The sequence below is a fragment of the Xenopus tropicalis genome, chromosome 5 (genome assembly GCF_000004195.4).
Source record: "Xenopus tropicalis strain Nigerian chromosome 5, UCB_Xtro_10.0, whole genome shotgun sequence".
Lineage (NCBI taxonomy): Eukaryota > Metazoa > Chordata > Amphibia > Anura > Pipidae > Xenopus > Xenopus tropicalis.
In genome coordinates this window covers 83,549,898-83,566,110 of record NC_030681.2, presented here as the reverse complement: position 1 = coordinate 83,566,110, position 16,213 = coordinate 83,549,898, and the positions used below count along the sequence as shown (strand labels likewise).

The 16,213-nt window shown below is 37.5% G+C and overlaps 1 protein-coding gene across 1 annotated transcript in view; it reads left to right on the top strand.

Annotated features, from left to right (window-relative positions):
• ufl1 (UFM1-specific ligase 1) overlaps positions 1-16,213 on the top strand; it is a 46,500-nt gene that overhangs the window by 6,479 nt on the left and 23,808 nt on the right. The window contains exons 5-8 of the mRNA XM_002934873.5: positions 7,745-7,859; positions 8,170-8,300; positions 9,911-9,969; positions 14,282-14,428. Of these exons, the coding sequence (XP_002934919.3) occupies positions 7,745-7,859; positions 8,170-8,300; positions 9,911-9,969; positions 14,282-14,428 (452 nt within the window). The remainder of the gene's footprint in view (positions 1-7,744; positions 7,860-8,169; positions 8,301-9,910; positions 9,970-14,281; positions 14,429-16,213) is intronic.

Here is a 16,213-nt window from a genome sequence, read left to right as displayed (position 1 = left end):
TATTCACTTCACTTTAAATAGGTGAGGGTGTAATAGAAGTCTATGAGGGCCGGCGGCTCTGAGCGATATACTGAAGAGTCTAAACCGGAAGCTGGCATAAGGTCTGGGTAAAGCACAGTAGTTATGGGCATATTTGAACCCAAAGGTATTAAAATAAAAGCACTTCCTTCTATTTTACATTATTTGACATGGTTTAGTGCATTGTAAAAATTTATGGTATATATCCCCTTTAAGCCCTTCCATGTAAACCCAGCACACACAAATCTATACTGACCTATCTTTACACTCACATACATAAACTACATATACCAACATTAATACTAACTGAAGATTTTAGTATCACAATAGCTTTGGATACTATGCTTGTTCAAGAAATCATCCTGGCCCCTCTTAAAGGCATTAACAGAATCTGCCATTACAACATTACAACATCTGTGAAAAAACACTTACGCTGCTTCAAATGAAAGTTACTTTCCTCCAATCTAAAGGGGTGGCCTCTGGTGCGCTGATCGTTTTTATGGGAAAAAAGAACACCCCTTATCTGCCTATAATCCCCTCTAATGTACTTGTACAGAGTAATCATGTCCCCTTGCAAGCACCTTATTTTCAGAGACAACAACCCCAACCTTGACAGTCTAACCTCATAGTTAAAATCTTCCATCCCCTTTACCAGTTTATTTGCATGTCTCTGCACTCTCTCCCGTTTATTAATATCCTTCTTAAGGACTAGAGCCCAAAACTGAACTGCATACTCAAGGTGAGGCCTTACCAAAGACTTAAAAAGACAAGACAGCACTTTATTTGCTTTAGTAGCCGCAGAATGACACTGCCTGGAATTAGACAACTTGTTATCTACAAAAAACCCCAGATCCTTCTCCATTAAATGACATGTAAACCCCACACACAAAAATGTAATCAGTGAACAGCCTCTTTGAAATCTTTCAATACCTGCTACACTGGTCGTCCAGAGGTTAATAGTAAGGCTGCAACATCTTCTTAATCACTTAGATTTCCTTTCTCCTCCAGTAACCGACTTAGCCCCTCCCTCGGGAATTTTCTTTGGCTGTTGGCTTGTGGGCATGCTCAGTTGTTCTAAGATCAGATTACTAAACATGCCCCCAGTCTAGCAGCCAGTAAAGAGATGGCATTGCTTGTTCCCATTGAAACTAAGCTCTAGCTGTCTGCTTCAATTTTTTTCTCCCAACTAACTCTCCTGAGCAGAAATTTTATCAGAGACAGTTCTGCCTGGTGAGCCTGTATTCTTGATGAAATGTATGCTGAATAAGGGTCTGTGTGTGTGTATGCTGTTTGCAGATTTAAATGTAACTGATTATGTATCAGAGGAAAAATGGCCACCGGGTGAAAGTTGCTATTTGCTTTAGGAACATGTGATGGTGCTGCCAAGTGGAGGGGATATATGCAGTAGAAATGATGCCATTTGGATGGGAGAGACATGCCCAACTGATATACATTGTAGGCAAATGTAGGCTTCACATGTCCTTTAAGGATACCCTATAGGGGCAGATTTATCAAAGTACAATTTTTGTACGTTTAAAAAGCACGATACAAAAAAATCGCATCAAATACGATTTTTTTGTATCGTGCTTTGTAAAGTCCGAAAAATTCGGATTTGAAAATACGGAAAAATCGTATCTGATCGTAACCTTGCTGACTTTGAGCTTTCTGTGCGTGATTTTGGAAACCTCCCATAGGACTCAATGGCATTCTGCAGCTCCAACTTGGCCCAAGGAAAGTCACAATACCAAAACTTGAATGAATCTGAAACTTTCATACTCGGCGCGACAATACAATTTTGTTGCGCTGTTTTGTCGCAAATGTACGAAAAAGTCGCAGAAAATAGGCAAAAGTTGTAACCTTTAAAAAAAATACAAATGTTTTGTATTCGGACCTGTCGTACTTTGATGAATGTGCCCCATAGTGTATAACTTGCATTTACAGTCATGGACAAAATTGTTGGCACCCCAGAAATTTTTCCAGAAAATCAAGTATTTCTCACAGAAAAGTATTGCAGTTACACATGTTTTGCTATACACATGTTTATTCCGTTTGTGTGTATTGGAACAGAACAAAAAAGGGAGGAAAATAAGCAAATTGGACATAATATCACACAAAACTCCAAAAATGGTTGGACAAAATTATTGGCACCCTTTCAAAATTGTGGATAAATAAGATTGTTTCAAACATGTGATGCTCCTTTAAACTTGTCTGGGGCAAGTAACAGGTGTGGGCAATATAAAAATCACACCTGAAAGCAGATAAAAAGGAGAGAAGTTCACTTTGCATTGTGTGTCACACTAAGCATGGACAACAGAAAGAGGTGAAGAGAACTGTCTGAGGACTTGAGAACCAAAATTGTGGAAAAATATCAACAATCTCAAGGTTACAAGTCCATCTCCAGAGATCTAGATTTGCCTTTGTCCACAGTGCGCAACATTATCAAGAAGTTTGCAACCCACGGCACTGTAGGTAATCTTCCTGGGCGTGGACGGAAGAGAAAAATTGATGAAAGGGTGCAATGCAGGATAGTCCGGATGGTGGATAAGAAGCCCCAAACAAGTTCCAAAGAAATTCAAGCTGTCCTACAGGCTCAGGGAGCATCAGTGTCAGCGCCAACTATCCGTCAACATTTAAATGAAAGAAACGCTATGGCAGGAGACCCAGGAGGACCCCACTGCTGACACAAAGACATAAAAAAGCAAGACTACAGTTTGCCAAAATGTACTTGAGTAAGCCACAATCCTTCTGGGAAAACGTCTTGTGGACAGATGAGACCAAGGTAGAGCTTTTTGGTAAAGCACATCATTCTACTGTTTACCGAAAACGGAATGAGGTCTACAAAAAAAAGAACACAGTACCTACAGTGAAATATGGTGGAGGTTCAATGATGTTTTGGAGTTGTCTTGCTGCCTCTGGTCCGAGATCTTGGGTCTTCCAGCAGGACAATGACCCCAAACATATGTCAAAAAGCAACCAGAAATGGATGGCAACAAAGCACTGGGGAGTTCTGAAGTGGCCAGCAATGTGTCCAGATCTAAATCCCATTGAACATCTGTGGAGAGATCTTAAAATTGCTGTTGGGAAAAGGCGCCCTTCCAATAAGAGAGACCTGGAGCAGTTTGCAAAGGAAGAGTGGTCCAAAATTCCCCGTGAGAGGTGTAAGAAGCTTATTGATGGTTGTAGGAAGCGACTGATTTCAGTTATTTTTTCCAAAGGGTGTGCAACCAAATATTAAGTTAAGGGTGCCAATAATTTTGTCCAGCCCATTTTTGGAGTTTTCTGTGACATTATGTCCAATCTGCATTTTTTTCCTCCCTTTTTTGTTCTATTCCAATACACACAAAGGGAATAAACATGTGTATAGCAAAACATGTGTTACTGCAATACTTTTCTGTGAGAAATACTTGATTTTCTGGAAAAATTTCTGGGGTGCCAACAATTTTGGCCATGACTGTATATTATTTCTACCAAAGTACATAACTTGTTGCACTTGTCAGCATTGAACCTCATTTTCCATTTTGCTTCGCAGTTTTCCAATTTAATCAAATTGCTCTGCATTGGCAGCATCCTGCATGGAACCTATAGTTTTGCACAATTTAGTATCATTAATAAACAAATTAAAAAGCAAAGTACCATGGACTGACCCCTGCGGTACTCCACTAACAACACTGGCACAATTCCATTTACCACCACTATTTGTAATCTATCCTTCAGCCAGTTTTCTATCCAATTACAAATATTATGTTCTAGGCCAATATTCCTCAATTTTATCATTAACTTTCCGTGAGGTACTGTATCAAACACTTTAGCAAAATCTAAGTAGATGACATCCACTGCCATTCCAGCATCAAGCTTCCTGCTCACCTCCTCATAAAAGGCAATTACATTACTCTGGCAAGATCTGTTACGCATAAAACCATGCTGGCACAAACTTATAGTATTGTGATTTGCAATGTATTAAAGTACCCTATCCCTTATTACCCCTTCCAAAAGCTTTCCTACTACAGACTAAACAGGCCTATAGTTTTCAGGCTGAGAACGGGATCCCTTTTTAAATAATGGCACCACAACAGCAATTTACCAGTCTTTCTGCACCATGCCAGATTTCAGTGAATCCTAAAAGATTAAGTGAAGAGGTATGGCAGTCACAGAGCTAAGCTTGTTTAATACTCTGGGATGAATACCATCAGGTCCTGGACCTTTGTATACCTTTATATGTTGAAATCTCTTTTGAATTATGACTTTAGGTATTCAATCAAGCAAATTTCAAGCTCTAATTATTCGGCCAAGTCCTGCAAGAAGTGATGGAATTCAGCCAAATCCTAGCTGAATCTGGGATTTGGTGCATCCCTAGTTAAGAGTATATTACAGTTCTTTATCCAAACAGTGTACTATAAGCAGTATCATAACTGCAAAAATACAGAAAGTAGTAAGGCTTAAAGGAGAATGCAAGTCAAAATTTAAAAAGCATACTGCCCAATAGTCCTCCTATTGTTTAGTAAAAACACTTTTGGCTCACCTAATCAAATATTTACTCAGTCACACTTACTTCACATTTTCTAGAACAGGCAGCCATCTCTAAAAAGGTATTCTCCCTTCCTTTCCCTCCTTGCTTCATACCGCACATGTGTTTCATTCCCTCCCCCCCCTCCCCTCTGGCAGATCCGCTTCTGATTGGCTGGTGGGCATGTGTAGCTCAGAACAGGAGACAGGATCAAGTTACACACATGCTCAGAGAATAGGAAGGCTGCCGCTGGCAGCCTACAGGAAGGACAGAGAGATTTCAGTGATGTCACTGTAGTCTTCACACTGCTGTAGGCTGCCAGCACCATATCTCAGAGGAGCAAGCAGGGATCTGGGAATTTAGATATGTAATAAGTACTTAAAAAGAATGCCTTCAGACTTACTTTTAATTTATATTAACCTTTCATTGTCCTTTAAGGATTTATGATATGGCTAGTTATCCATTACCTGGAACCTGGTAGTTTTAATTGCTTACCTCTTCAGACATTTTCACCCACTTCTTAGTGCAAATCCAAACACAGTGAGTTGTTGAAAATGTTTTACAGCAGAACCTTAGGCTGTTGAGGCCCTCCAGCAAGTGTCACCTGTCACTGGAGATGTGCTGAACACATTTCCCAGCTATTCTCACTTTATTTAGGGAGTCAGGCAGTTTTCAGCTCACAGGTTCACTTTTGAACAGGCCACAAGTGATGAAAGGAAGTTCCCACATGCATTACTGTTTCTGACCAACCATGTGCATTTAGGGGCAGATATATCAAAATTCGAGTTCTTGAAAAGAAAAAAAAAATACACTGATGTGAAAAAAAATAACATGACAAACTTGTGCGACTTTTCTTCTCGAATGCTAGCTTTTAATAAAAAAACACAACAGAATATTCCCGCATGCGTTTTGTATTAGAAAAAAGTTGCATGCTGGTGAGAACCTTCTACCTAATTCTTCACTTTGTAGTTGTCTCCTCACAAAAGGCAACTACAAGAAACCAATGTTGTGCAATCTGTGTGACCCCAGCCTAGGGTTTTGTTTTGTATGTAAACTGCAGTCCTCCGGTCCCGCCACAGATTTGTATTTCAGTATATTTAGGTTAGAAATTTTGCTAGGCCTCTCAAGTGTAGCACCTGACATTATTATAGTATTGTAGCTTGCTAATGGCTAAACTTACATTTGCAAGAATATACAATTAATTTGTATTTAAACCCCTTATAACAGGGCCCACAAAAAGGAGTGCCAATTCTAGGTATCTTGTTTATGAGAAGATTAACTGTCCAGCTGTATTATTTTGTATCCTCTATTGTAATTTTGTCATGCTTCATATTTAATGATGCCAAGCAAACTGCTAGTAATTAATCTAAAATACTTTACAGCAGCCATAATCTACTTTTCAGTTGCAAGACCATAAATAGGAGTTATTACCTGAATTAAGTTGCAGTTAACTGTGTTTCTTCCAAATTAATATGTTTAGCGAAAGTAAAAAATACATAGGTGTTGCTTAATAACAAAGCCCCACATTTGGAGTTTATATTAAAGAATGAGCAATGGTAAGGATTGTCAATTGGTAAAAATATTGGGCAACGTGAATAGAGTATCTTAAACTTTCTCTGCTGCTTCATGCTACTGCAATAGCTCACAAATCTCTCCTCATTGCTAAAAATCCTCTCCTTGTGTTCAAGAGCTGAATTATATTAATATGATGATGTCATGCAGCAAAGTCAGACTGGGGCTATAAAAACCCTTTGGAGGGCCACATCTGGCCCATGGTCCTCCATTTGGACAACCCTGGTTTAGGCCTTGCCTTAAAATAAATCAAACATGGTACTTGAGTTTAATGTCATTTGAGATTTTATCATATACTTCAGTGCTGTCCAACTTCTGCGGTGCCGAGGGCCGGAATTTCTCTAGCATACATATTGGAGGGCCGCTAATGAAAGCCGGTTTTGACCACTCCCCCTTTTAAACCACACCCACTTCAAACCACACCTATGTTATCACAAGAGCTTTTAAGACCATGCCCACATTAATAGTGGTAGTGCAGCAAAAACCCAAATGGTTGGTGCTCACTGCAGGGATATCAGACTTCATTCAAATGTGAAAGAATTATATTATGTCATATTAAGACATACCCTTAAATCTATATGCCTTTCCCTCCCATGTGGGTATCACAGCAACCCCCAGCACATAATTACACACCTTAGGGACCATTTAATGGCTATATCCAACTGCTAACACACTCCCAGAATAAACCCCTGCCAGGTACACCTCCCACAGGCAGCATAGGGCAGGCAGAGTATGACACACACAGGTAGTATAGGGCACGCAGAGTATGGCACACATAGACAGCATAGGGCAGCCAGAGTATGGCACACACAGGCAGCATAGGGCAGGAAGAGTATGGCACACAAAGGCAGTACTCTGCCTGCCCTATGTTGCCTGTGTGTGCCATACTCTGCCTGCCCTATGCTGCCTGAGTGTGCCATACTCTGCCTGGCCTACTCTGTCTGTGTGTGCCATACTCTGCCTGGCCTACTCTGTCTGTGTGTGCCATACTCTGCCTGCCCTATGCTTTTCTATGTGCCATACTCTGTCTGTCTGTGTCATACACACAGGCAGAATAGGGAAGGTAATACATACAGTGACACAATACTGGCACTGCTCCTACTGTCTGAGGTGTGAACAGGTAAACAATGTGGGTGATTAGAGCCTGAGCCTGAGGTGTGAACACTGCAGGGGGTGAACAATGCAGAAACTAAAAGGTGTGAATATGTCTATGAAGATTTTCATTCATCCAGGTCATGGTATATCTAGTATAAATAAATTTGAAGCAACTGGACTTGTTTAGTAATCATTGAAGACGTTTCACTACTCATCCGAGCAGCTTCTTCAGTTCAACTGACTGGTATGGGAAGTCCTCAGCATATATACTCTTCCACTAATCCAATCACAATGGCACTATGTAACTCTTCAGAAAGGTGACATCTGTACTGTGTGAACAGTACAGGGGATTAAATGTTTAAACAATACAGGGGGATTACAGCCTGAAAATGAGGTGTGGGCAATGCAGTACCATTTGAATCTTACACAATAGTAAGCCATCAAAGCAGCCAGACAGGTGGGGGGCCACACAGAGGGGGGTCGCAGGCCACCAGTTGGACAGCACTGATATACTTTATGCTGTTTTATATAGGAACATGTATTTTCTGTTTTCAGCAACTATCTGGACCAAATTGCAGAAGAGGTTAACGATAAACTGCAGGCAGCTGGCCAAGTGACTATATCAGAATTGTGCAAAACATACGACCTTCCCGGAGACTTCCTGAAAGAGGTGATAAAAGATTAATCCACAAGCATATTTTATGAATGCTATTCCTATTATTTTATTTATTACTCCATTATGGCACCAAATCAATTACATTTAAATCTGACATTTACTGGAATGCAATGTTTCTGGTAAATATAAACACTGCTCTTAAAAAATGGGAAGGCCTTCAAAAATATGGAAATTAATGTTATAGATTATCTTCTGTGTGTGATGATATACAGTATACATTTATGAATTTGAATTTGTTTGCATAAGGATCTATGTTGCAAGAAATAGTTTAGCCATAATGAGCACTGTATTTTTTTATCCACAGTCTTTCAGTTTGCGTCTTGGCAGGATAATTCAGGGAAAGATCGATGAAAGTAACAGAGGCGTATTCTATACAGAGGCTTTTGTGGCACAACATCGGGCACGTATAAGGGGCCTATTTACAGCAATCACAAAGTAAGGGTTCCTTTTTACAAAAACCATTAGAAATAACAATTGTTCTTAACATTGATGTCATGTCAATGGACAAGTAGTTTTATATAGCTTTTTCAGGAATACAGCACATCTTCAACTTACTATAAGTTTTACAGTATGATTTTTTGATTCGATTGGGCTGGCCTCCCTGAATGACAAAATGCCACACCCCTTCTTCTCTGACGTTTTGTGATGGTATTATAAAAACAATAGTATCCCTTAGAATGGTAAAAAGAAGTCTCTGTCAAGCCTTGTAGATTGTAAGCTGTTTTGGGCAGGGCTCTCTTCACCTCTTGTATCGGTTATTAATTGCTTTATATGTTACTCTGTATGTCCAATGTATGAAACCCACTTGTTGTACAGCGCTGCGGAATATGTTGGCGCTTTATAAATAAATGTTAATTAATAATAAAGGCTACCAGTAAAACTGTGGTTGTTTAAAGATGCACATATGCAAATAAAAATAGATTAGAAATATGAAATAAATAAAATTTAGCTCCTCTATTTCCTAAGGACATAGAAAAAAAATATTTTTTTTGCTTATTTTTTTGCTTATTAAATGTCCCAACAAGGACCAAAACGTTGGAATACACAGTGTAATAAAATAGCACTTGTTTTCACTCTTTTTACTGATATTCATCTATTTTTGCTCCAGAACCCTAATAAGACAAGTTTGCATGGGGACACACAACTGATATATGTGTGTATAAATATATTGGTTCTTAAAATCTTGCTTGTTTGTGTTTATAGAGATAGATATGCCTTTTTTTACATTTTGAACAGATGTATATCTCTGTTCATCTGTGTGTATATATATATGGATTTGGGTCTACAGATATTTTTTGTTGTTATCTTAAAAAACAGTTATGTGAATGCATTTTTGGGGGGTGTTCCTGTCTTTTTCAATTGTAAAACACAGGGGTTATGTGTTCCTCAAAGCTGCCTGTGAAGAAAACATACTAGGAAAGATGTGCAGATATATATGTTATATATACACTCACCTAAAGGATTATTAGGAACACCATACTAATATCCTTCTCTGACCTCTAGCATCAACAAGGCATTTTCGCCCACAGGACTGCCGCATACTGGATGTTTTCCCTTTTCACACCATTCTTTGTAAACCCTAGAAATGGTTGTGCGTGAAAATCCCAGTAACTGAGCACCAACAACCATGCCACGCTCAAAATTGCTTAAATCACCTTTCTTTCCCATTCTGACATTCAGTTTGGAGTTCAGGAGGTTGTCTTGACCAGGACCACACCCCTAAATGCATTGAATCAACTGCCATGTGATTGGTTGATTAGATAATTGCATTAATGAGAAATTGAACAGGTGTTCCTAATAAACCTTTAGGTGAGTGTATATATAATATCTGCAGACCCAAATCACATTTTTTTTTATAATTAACTTTTAATCTGCTAATTTATTACTGAAACCATTGTTTTTTTGTTGAATTTCAAATGCTAACATTTTTTACCTGAACCAAAGGAAACAAGACTGAAGGCAGATTTTATTTTATTTATAATCCTTAATCAGGCCTTATAAATAAGCACATTGAGTATTTTACAGTTTTTTTTTTTGTTTTTTAGACCAACACCTGTAAGCAATATGATTTCCATTTACGGCTTTCAGGAACATCTACTATATTGTAAGTATATCTGTTGCATAGACCGTGGGTTTTGTTATCTGTTCTTTAGCAAACATGCAGTGTTTTAAAAAAATTGTACCAGTGTTGTTTTTACTCCACAAAATTACAAAGGGGAGGTTTAACAACATTTTTTTTTTTTTTTTTTTTTAATTCTCATATCTCAAATATTTATGTATTTTTTTTAAAAAACTCAGTCGCTTAAAAATGGGAAACTACAATGTGAATTTAGTGAAATCGCATTTTATACTTGATTTTCAATCAATCTGTCAAATTTATTGCGGAAAACTTGAACTGAAAAATAGATTGGAATGAAAAATACAACTCTCATTGACTAGAACATGCCAGGTCTTATTAGGTTTTTTTTGTTTTTTTGCTCTTAATGCATTTTTAAAACTTGATCTTCAGAAACTCAAATTGCAACTTTTCCTGCTGAAAACTCAAATTTGTGTAGTTTGACATATAGCTAAACTCCTTTCTTCATCAGTTCATTGAGACAGACTGGTAAGCTTCAATTTATTAACAAAGGGGAAAGTGAAACTAGAGAGAATAGAAACAGTATTTAATGGAACTGTACATGCAGGAAAAGTTGATGTACTGTGCTAGCCAGTCAAAATGTTATAGAGTAACTCTGTATAAAGGTGGTAGCATTATCGGCTAACTAAGATAACCATAGCTATCTTAGTTAGCCAATAAAGGTATCACCTTTATACCATTTTTGTTATTTTTTATTTCAAAAGGGTTACCCTGTAACATGGAACTGTACAGCAATATAGCAAAGTGAAGAACATTAAACACTCAATATCAAGTACAATATCAAGTACAATAATGCATAAAAGAAGAGAGAAGGACTAAGGCCTAGATGCCTGGGCAAAAACTGATACAGTAGTACCATGATATAGTGGCATATAACAGACTGTAAACTTAAATAGAAAATAAAAATAACAAAATAATCATCTGCTTCTATAAACCAGGGTTGGAGATTAATATTACCTTTTAACAATGCTTCCACAGGGCTGGAAGGGGTGGGATTACTTAAGAATGAATATCACTAGCTGTTGACACTGTGAAGATGGCAGCTATAATAATAATTTCCTGGATTTACATGTGGTCACATGGTAAAGAATGGTGACCAAAGAAAGACATTTCTAAGACATTTCTAAAATGTGAACATTATACAAATCAGTAGGTGGCGTAATAAAATAATAAAACAGTGCTAGAGGCATAACAGTGCCCCATAGTAAAAATTTAAACTTAAAGAAATGTTTATTTTTCTTTGTGCGCAGGATGCAAGAATAAATCTTAATACATGTGAAAACATCCCCCTAACTCTTAAAGGAGAACTAAGGCTTATCTAAAGAAGTAGGGCAGAAATGTTGTAAATTATGTTTCTGTACCAGCCGAAGGCAACCACAGCCCTTTAGCCGGAAAGATCTGTGCCTCCAAAAATGCCCCAGTAGCTCCCCATCTTCTTCTCTGCTGATTCACTGCACATGCTCTGTGCTGCTGTCACTTACCTGAGCTTAGGGACTGACCCACAATATACTGTATATACTGAATATAAATGTCACAATATAATGCTGGTTCCTCCCAAACAGTCATTCCAACAGGATTGGGAAAAAGACCTTGGTACAGAACTTCCCGAACAGATATGGGAAAATTTTTTTATAACAATCCATAAATCTGCAAGAGCAGTTCGAGTTAGAGAAATGAACTACAAATTAGCCACCAGATGGCATCATACACCCGTGAAACTCAAAAAAATGTATAAGAACAGTTCAAACCTCTGCTGGAGGTGCGAGGCGGAGGTGGGAACACACCTACATATCTGGTTCTCTTGCCCCAACCTGAAACAATTTTGGGACCAGATCATCCCTGACATATACAAAATTACCCAGATACCGATTAAAGAAACAGAGGCCTCAACAATCCTCCTAAACATAACTCCAGACAAAAAGAAAACCCTCTCAGACCCACTTACCTTACATTTGCTTCACGCAGCCAAAACATTGATCCCACGAAACTGGAAATCCACAATCCCTCCGTCCTACAATGAATGGATCAATTTAGTGGAAGATATAAGAAAGATGGAGGAGATTACTCACATTATACACAACACAAGCCCACAATACTGGAGAATCTGGGAACCATGGTTAAACTTTATAGAGGTTAATTCTCTTACTAGATGTGATCAAGTCAGATAGACCTGACAGTAGGAGAACACACGACAGGAAATTATTGGACTAGAGACACACTCATTGCCATGCTTGAATTTACATTGTATCTTAATTGTAACTATGCTATATGATTACCCCTCCCCTCTTCCCTTCTGTATCCCCCATTTACCTGTTCCAAAATAAAGAAAATAAAGAATATTTAAAAAAAAAAAAAAAATAAAGCTGGTTCCTAAATAATATAGGACCATAAAAGCAGTGCAATAAGCATCAGAATTTAATAATCAGCCCTGTAGCATCAGCCTATATGGTAGGCAAACTTAATTTTTGCTTGATAATGTTTTAGAAATTCAATGTTTTATATTCTAAACTATTTGCCCCAGCCTAGAGGTTCAGAATCTCTGTAATAATTCAGTACTTGAACATTGTCATAGGAGCTCACCATCTTGGATTCTATTAGAACTGTCATTGACACTCACATGCTCCGTGTCGTCTGGGCACCTAAGGTTAGCTCCTCCACAACTGCCCGGAGCACAATGAGCATGTGGGTGTCACTGACCTGTCTATCAAAAAACAAGATGATGAGCTCTTGTGCTGAAGGGCTGAAACATTGCTACTATAGAAATTCTGAACCTCTAGGCTGGTGCAATAAAAATAACCAAATGCCATTAAATAAGCATATTTGCTTTATAGCAGTAGCATGCATGTATCTGCAGTTTACATTTTAGTTACCACTTGGTTGCCAAGTAGGTGCATTTATAAGTCACGTAATTACAGAAAATAATACTGCTTCACCTTTGAGCCATCTCTTGTGGGCAGAAAAAATTACTGTATAATGACTGTTAGCTAGTTCTTGCCTAAGCCAGTGTCTACCACTAGCAAAAGAAAAGTTGCATTTTATAGACTATGGCCTTTTTAGTCTTTACTTAATTAATATCTCTTTTTTGTTATTTTTTGCACTAAACAGCAAAAAATGTGAATTGAAAGTAAAGTCACATTCTACTTCTGTTTTGTACAAACACAATCAAAACAAATCAGAAGACTGCTGAGAAGCCCTCTGTGTAATGAATTGGTCTTTATCTCAAAGTCTAACAGGCTACAGCTGGGGGAAGGGAGGAGCTTTTCAGAGTACTGCAGATTTGTTTTGATTGTTTGGCCGGATCACGAATCCATCATAAAAGGTTTGGCCAAATCCTGAACCGAAACCAGATCCTTAATTTGCATGTGCATATTAGGCAACAGACGCAAGCGGAGTAAAAAAAAATTAAATTTTCGTGTTCATGTGATGAAAGTTATGTGCTTTTAAGGATACGGATTTAGTTCGGGCGAAACTGAATCCTGCTAAAAAAAGGCTGAATCCTGGATTTGGTGCTTTTTCTAAACATAATTATTGGAGGCTGGAACATGGGAAATAAAAAAATTAAAATAAAAACTATTCTTTTATATATTGCATTATATATTTTTATTATATGCAGTTAAGTGCTCCCTATCTATATTTGGAGATTGTGAAATAGAAAGTTTAGATGATTTATCCAAGGTCATTAGGAGCTGACCCACTTGTTGATGCTGGAATCAAACCCAGGATATCTGTGACAAAATCCAGGCCAACCACTAAACAATAAAAATGATTTAAAAATGGCAGAATAACAACAGCATCAAAATATACCATCCATTTCTTCTGTGGAATGTGGCATTGTATGGTATTTATTTTTTATCTTGTTATTATCCATTTTATCTTGGACCAGGACACCTGTTGTGTCCTCCTAACTTGCTTGTTATTTTGTTCATCATTCATGGTAGATTTAGGATTTCCATATAATGCTGTTGGCACTGTAAATAAGTGGGTACTTAAATGTTGCTAAGTTATACAGTGTACCAGTTTGTTCTATAAACAAAGTTGAGCATATTTCACTCTTTGTACTTTTGTCATAGATACTGAAATGTTCAGTTAGGTAACCTGCAGGTGCAAGATGCTGGCAGATGGGTTGGTTGAAGTATACTAAAATTCTTATATTCTTTGGCACACAACAGAGAGCATTACAACTCCCCATGTGTGAAAAGCATTTCAATGCATAGCTAAAATACTTCTTTCTTAGATATTATTTTTTAAAAATGTATGTCACTTTCATTCTTTCCTGCAGCTCTGTTGGAGGAGCTTGTTAACTGTGGACGTTTGAAAGGCACAGTGGTTGGTGGAAGACAGGATAAGGCTGTGTTCATGCCTGACATTTACGCCAAAACACAGAGCAACTGGATAGACGCTTTTTTCAAGCAAAACTGTTACCTAGGTAACACTTCTCTTTACTTTCCCGAGACAAGAGGTTCTTTGTAAATTCTGTTTTCAGCTACATTAAGGTGATTTAGAGAATGCAGGAAAAAATGCAGATACTTTTTTTATTTTTGCCAAATAATATTTATATTATAATATGTCATTCTACAGTTAGAGTTTTTCTCATAGAGTTTTTTTCATAATCACAAATGAAAAATAGAGGTATAAAATCATGGCAAAGAAATGAAAAAAAGTTAATTGCACCATGTTTTTTAACTTAGAGGTTAATATTCACAAGTATAACAATATTATAATAACTATATGTATTTGTGAGTGTTGGAACTTGTTTTGCAAAATGCCAAGATATTACCAAATTAATATATCCACTTTGTATGGAAATGAAATCATACTCTCTCTGATGATTTCCAAAAGCATCTATTTCTGTCTGTGATTATTCATATTTTAATCACCTTTGGTGCATAAACATATGTTGTATTTTTCTTTATTTATCTCTTCCTTAAAGCAGAAGGAAAGGCTAAGTCACTTGGGGGTGCCAAAATGCACAGTAGAGTGAAAAAGCCAAACTTAAACTATGAATTCGGCTTTTCACTCTACTGCGCATGCGATTGTCCCGGGAATTTGCAGGCAGCGCGAATACGGAAGGAGGAAGAGCTGGCTACAGGTACCCTGGGCTGGTGCAATTTTGCATTTTGGCACCCCACGTGACTTAGCCTTTCCTTGTCCTTTAACAGCTTACCTGTAGTTACATAGCTTGTTGTGTCCCAACCCAAGTAGGTTTTTTTTTATCATAATAAAAATGTCAGCAGAATCACACAGGAAGGGCATTAAAAGTGGTTATTCCATCAAGCAAGCATATTCATAATTTGCAACGGCCACTTTTCAAAAAGTCTCCCTTTTCTTTACATGGCTTTTATCATTTTAGGCTTAAATCTGTATTATAAAATGGTGGATACATATACATGAAATGGTAATACGGAAATGATTTTACAGTTTGAATGCTATGTCCTGCTTGCCTGGGATTGAATAACTGGAAAGGGGCCTTCTCATTACTCCAGTGTCAGCAATATGCAGAATGTGCAACAGATTTTTGTACCAAATATTTCCTTAATTCTTAAACCCACATGTTGTTTACCTACCCATGTCAAAAGTGTTGTTTACTGTTAATCTAAATGTTAGTTCTTAAAGGGTGTTTGTAATTCTTCTTACTTTCTAAAGCCTTTTTTCAGCATTTGTTCTTTCTGTATGCAGCCCTCATGTACATGGAAAATTCCGCCAACCTTTTATAAAGAGGGTTTGCATTCTCATATTCTATTCCTTAAATATTTTAAGGTTTCTTGGTTTCCTATGCATTAGTCTCCTTTCTCCTGTGTCGTGTCTGTAGTCTATCATTCTGAATCACTAATTAACTTTTACTCTCAAATTCTATGTATCTACATTACTCTACCTTTCCTGAAAAAAGGAATGAATCCTTTTATTTTTTTTTTTTTTGCAAACGTCTGTTAATGATATAGACATAACCCAAAAGCGCAAAGGGCCTTTTTATAGTTATTAAAATGTGTGCTAGCTGTGTGCGTTTTCCTCTGTTTAACATCGTCCACTGATGATAGCAAAAATTTAGATCTCAGAGGTCAAGTAATGGTGGATGTCTGGATTACAAAGCAGCCTAAAAGTAACCTCTTACACAAATGGCAGTTTCTTATTTTAGTTAGCAAAAAGCAAAATGCAGATTCTCTTATTAAAATGTGAAATTTGTCAATATTTTCTGTCTTTTGAGAAATGTTCT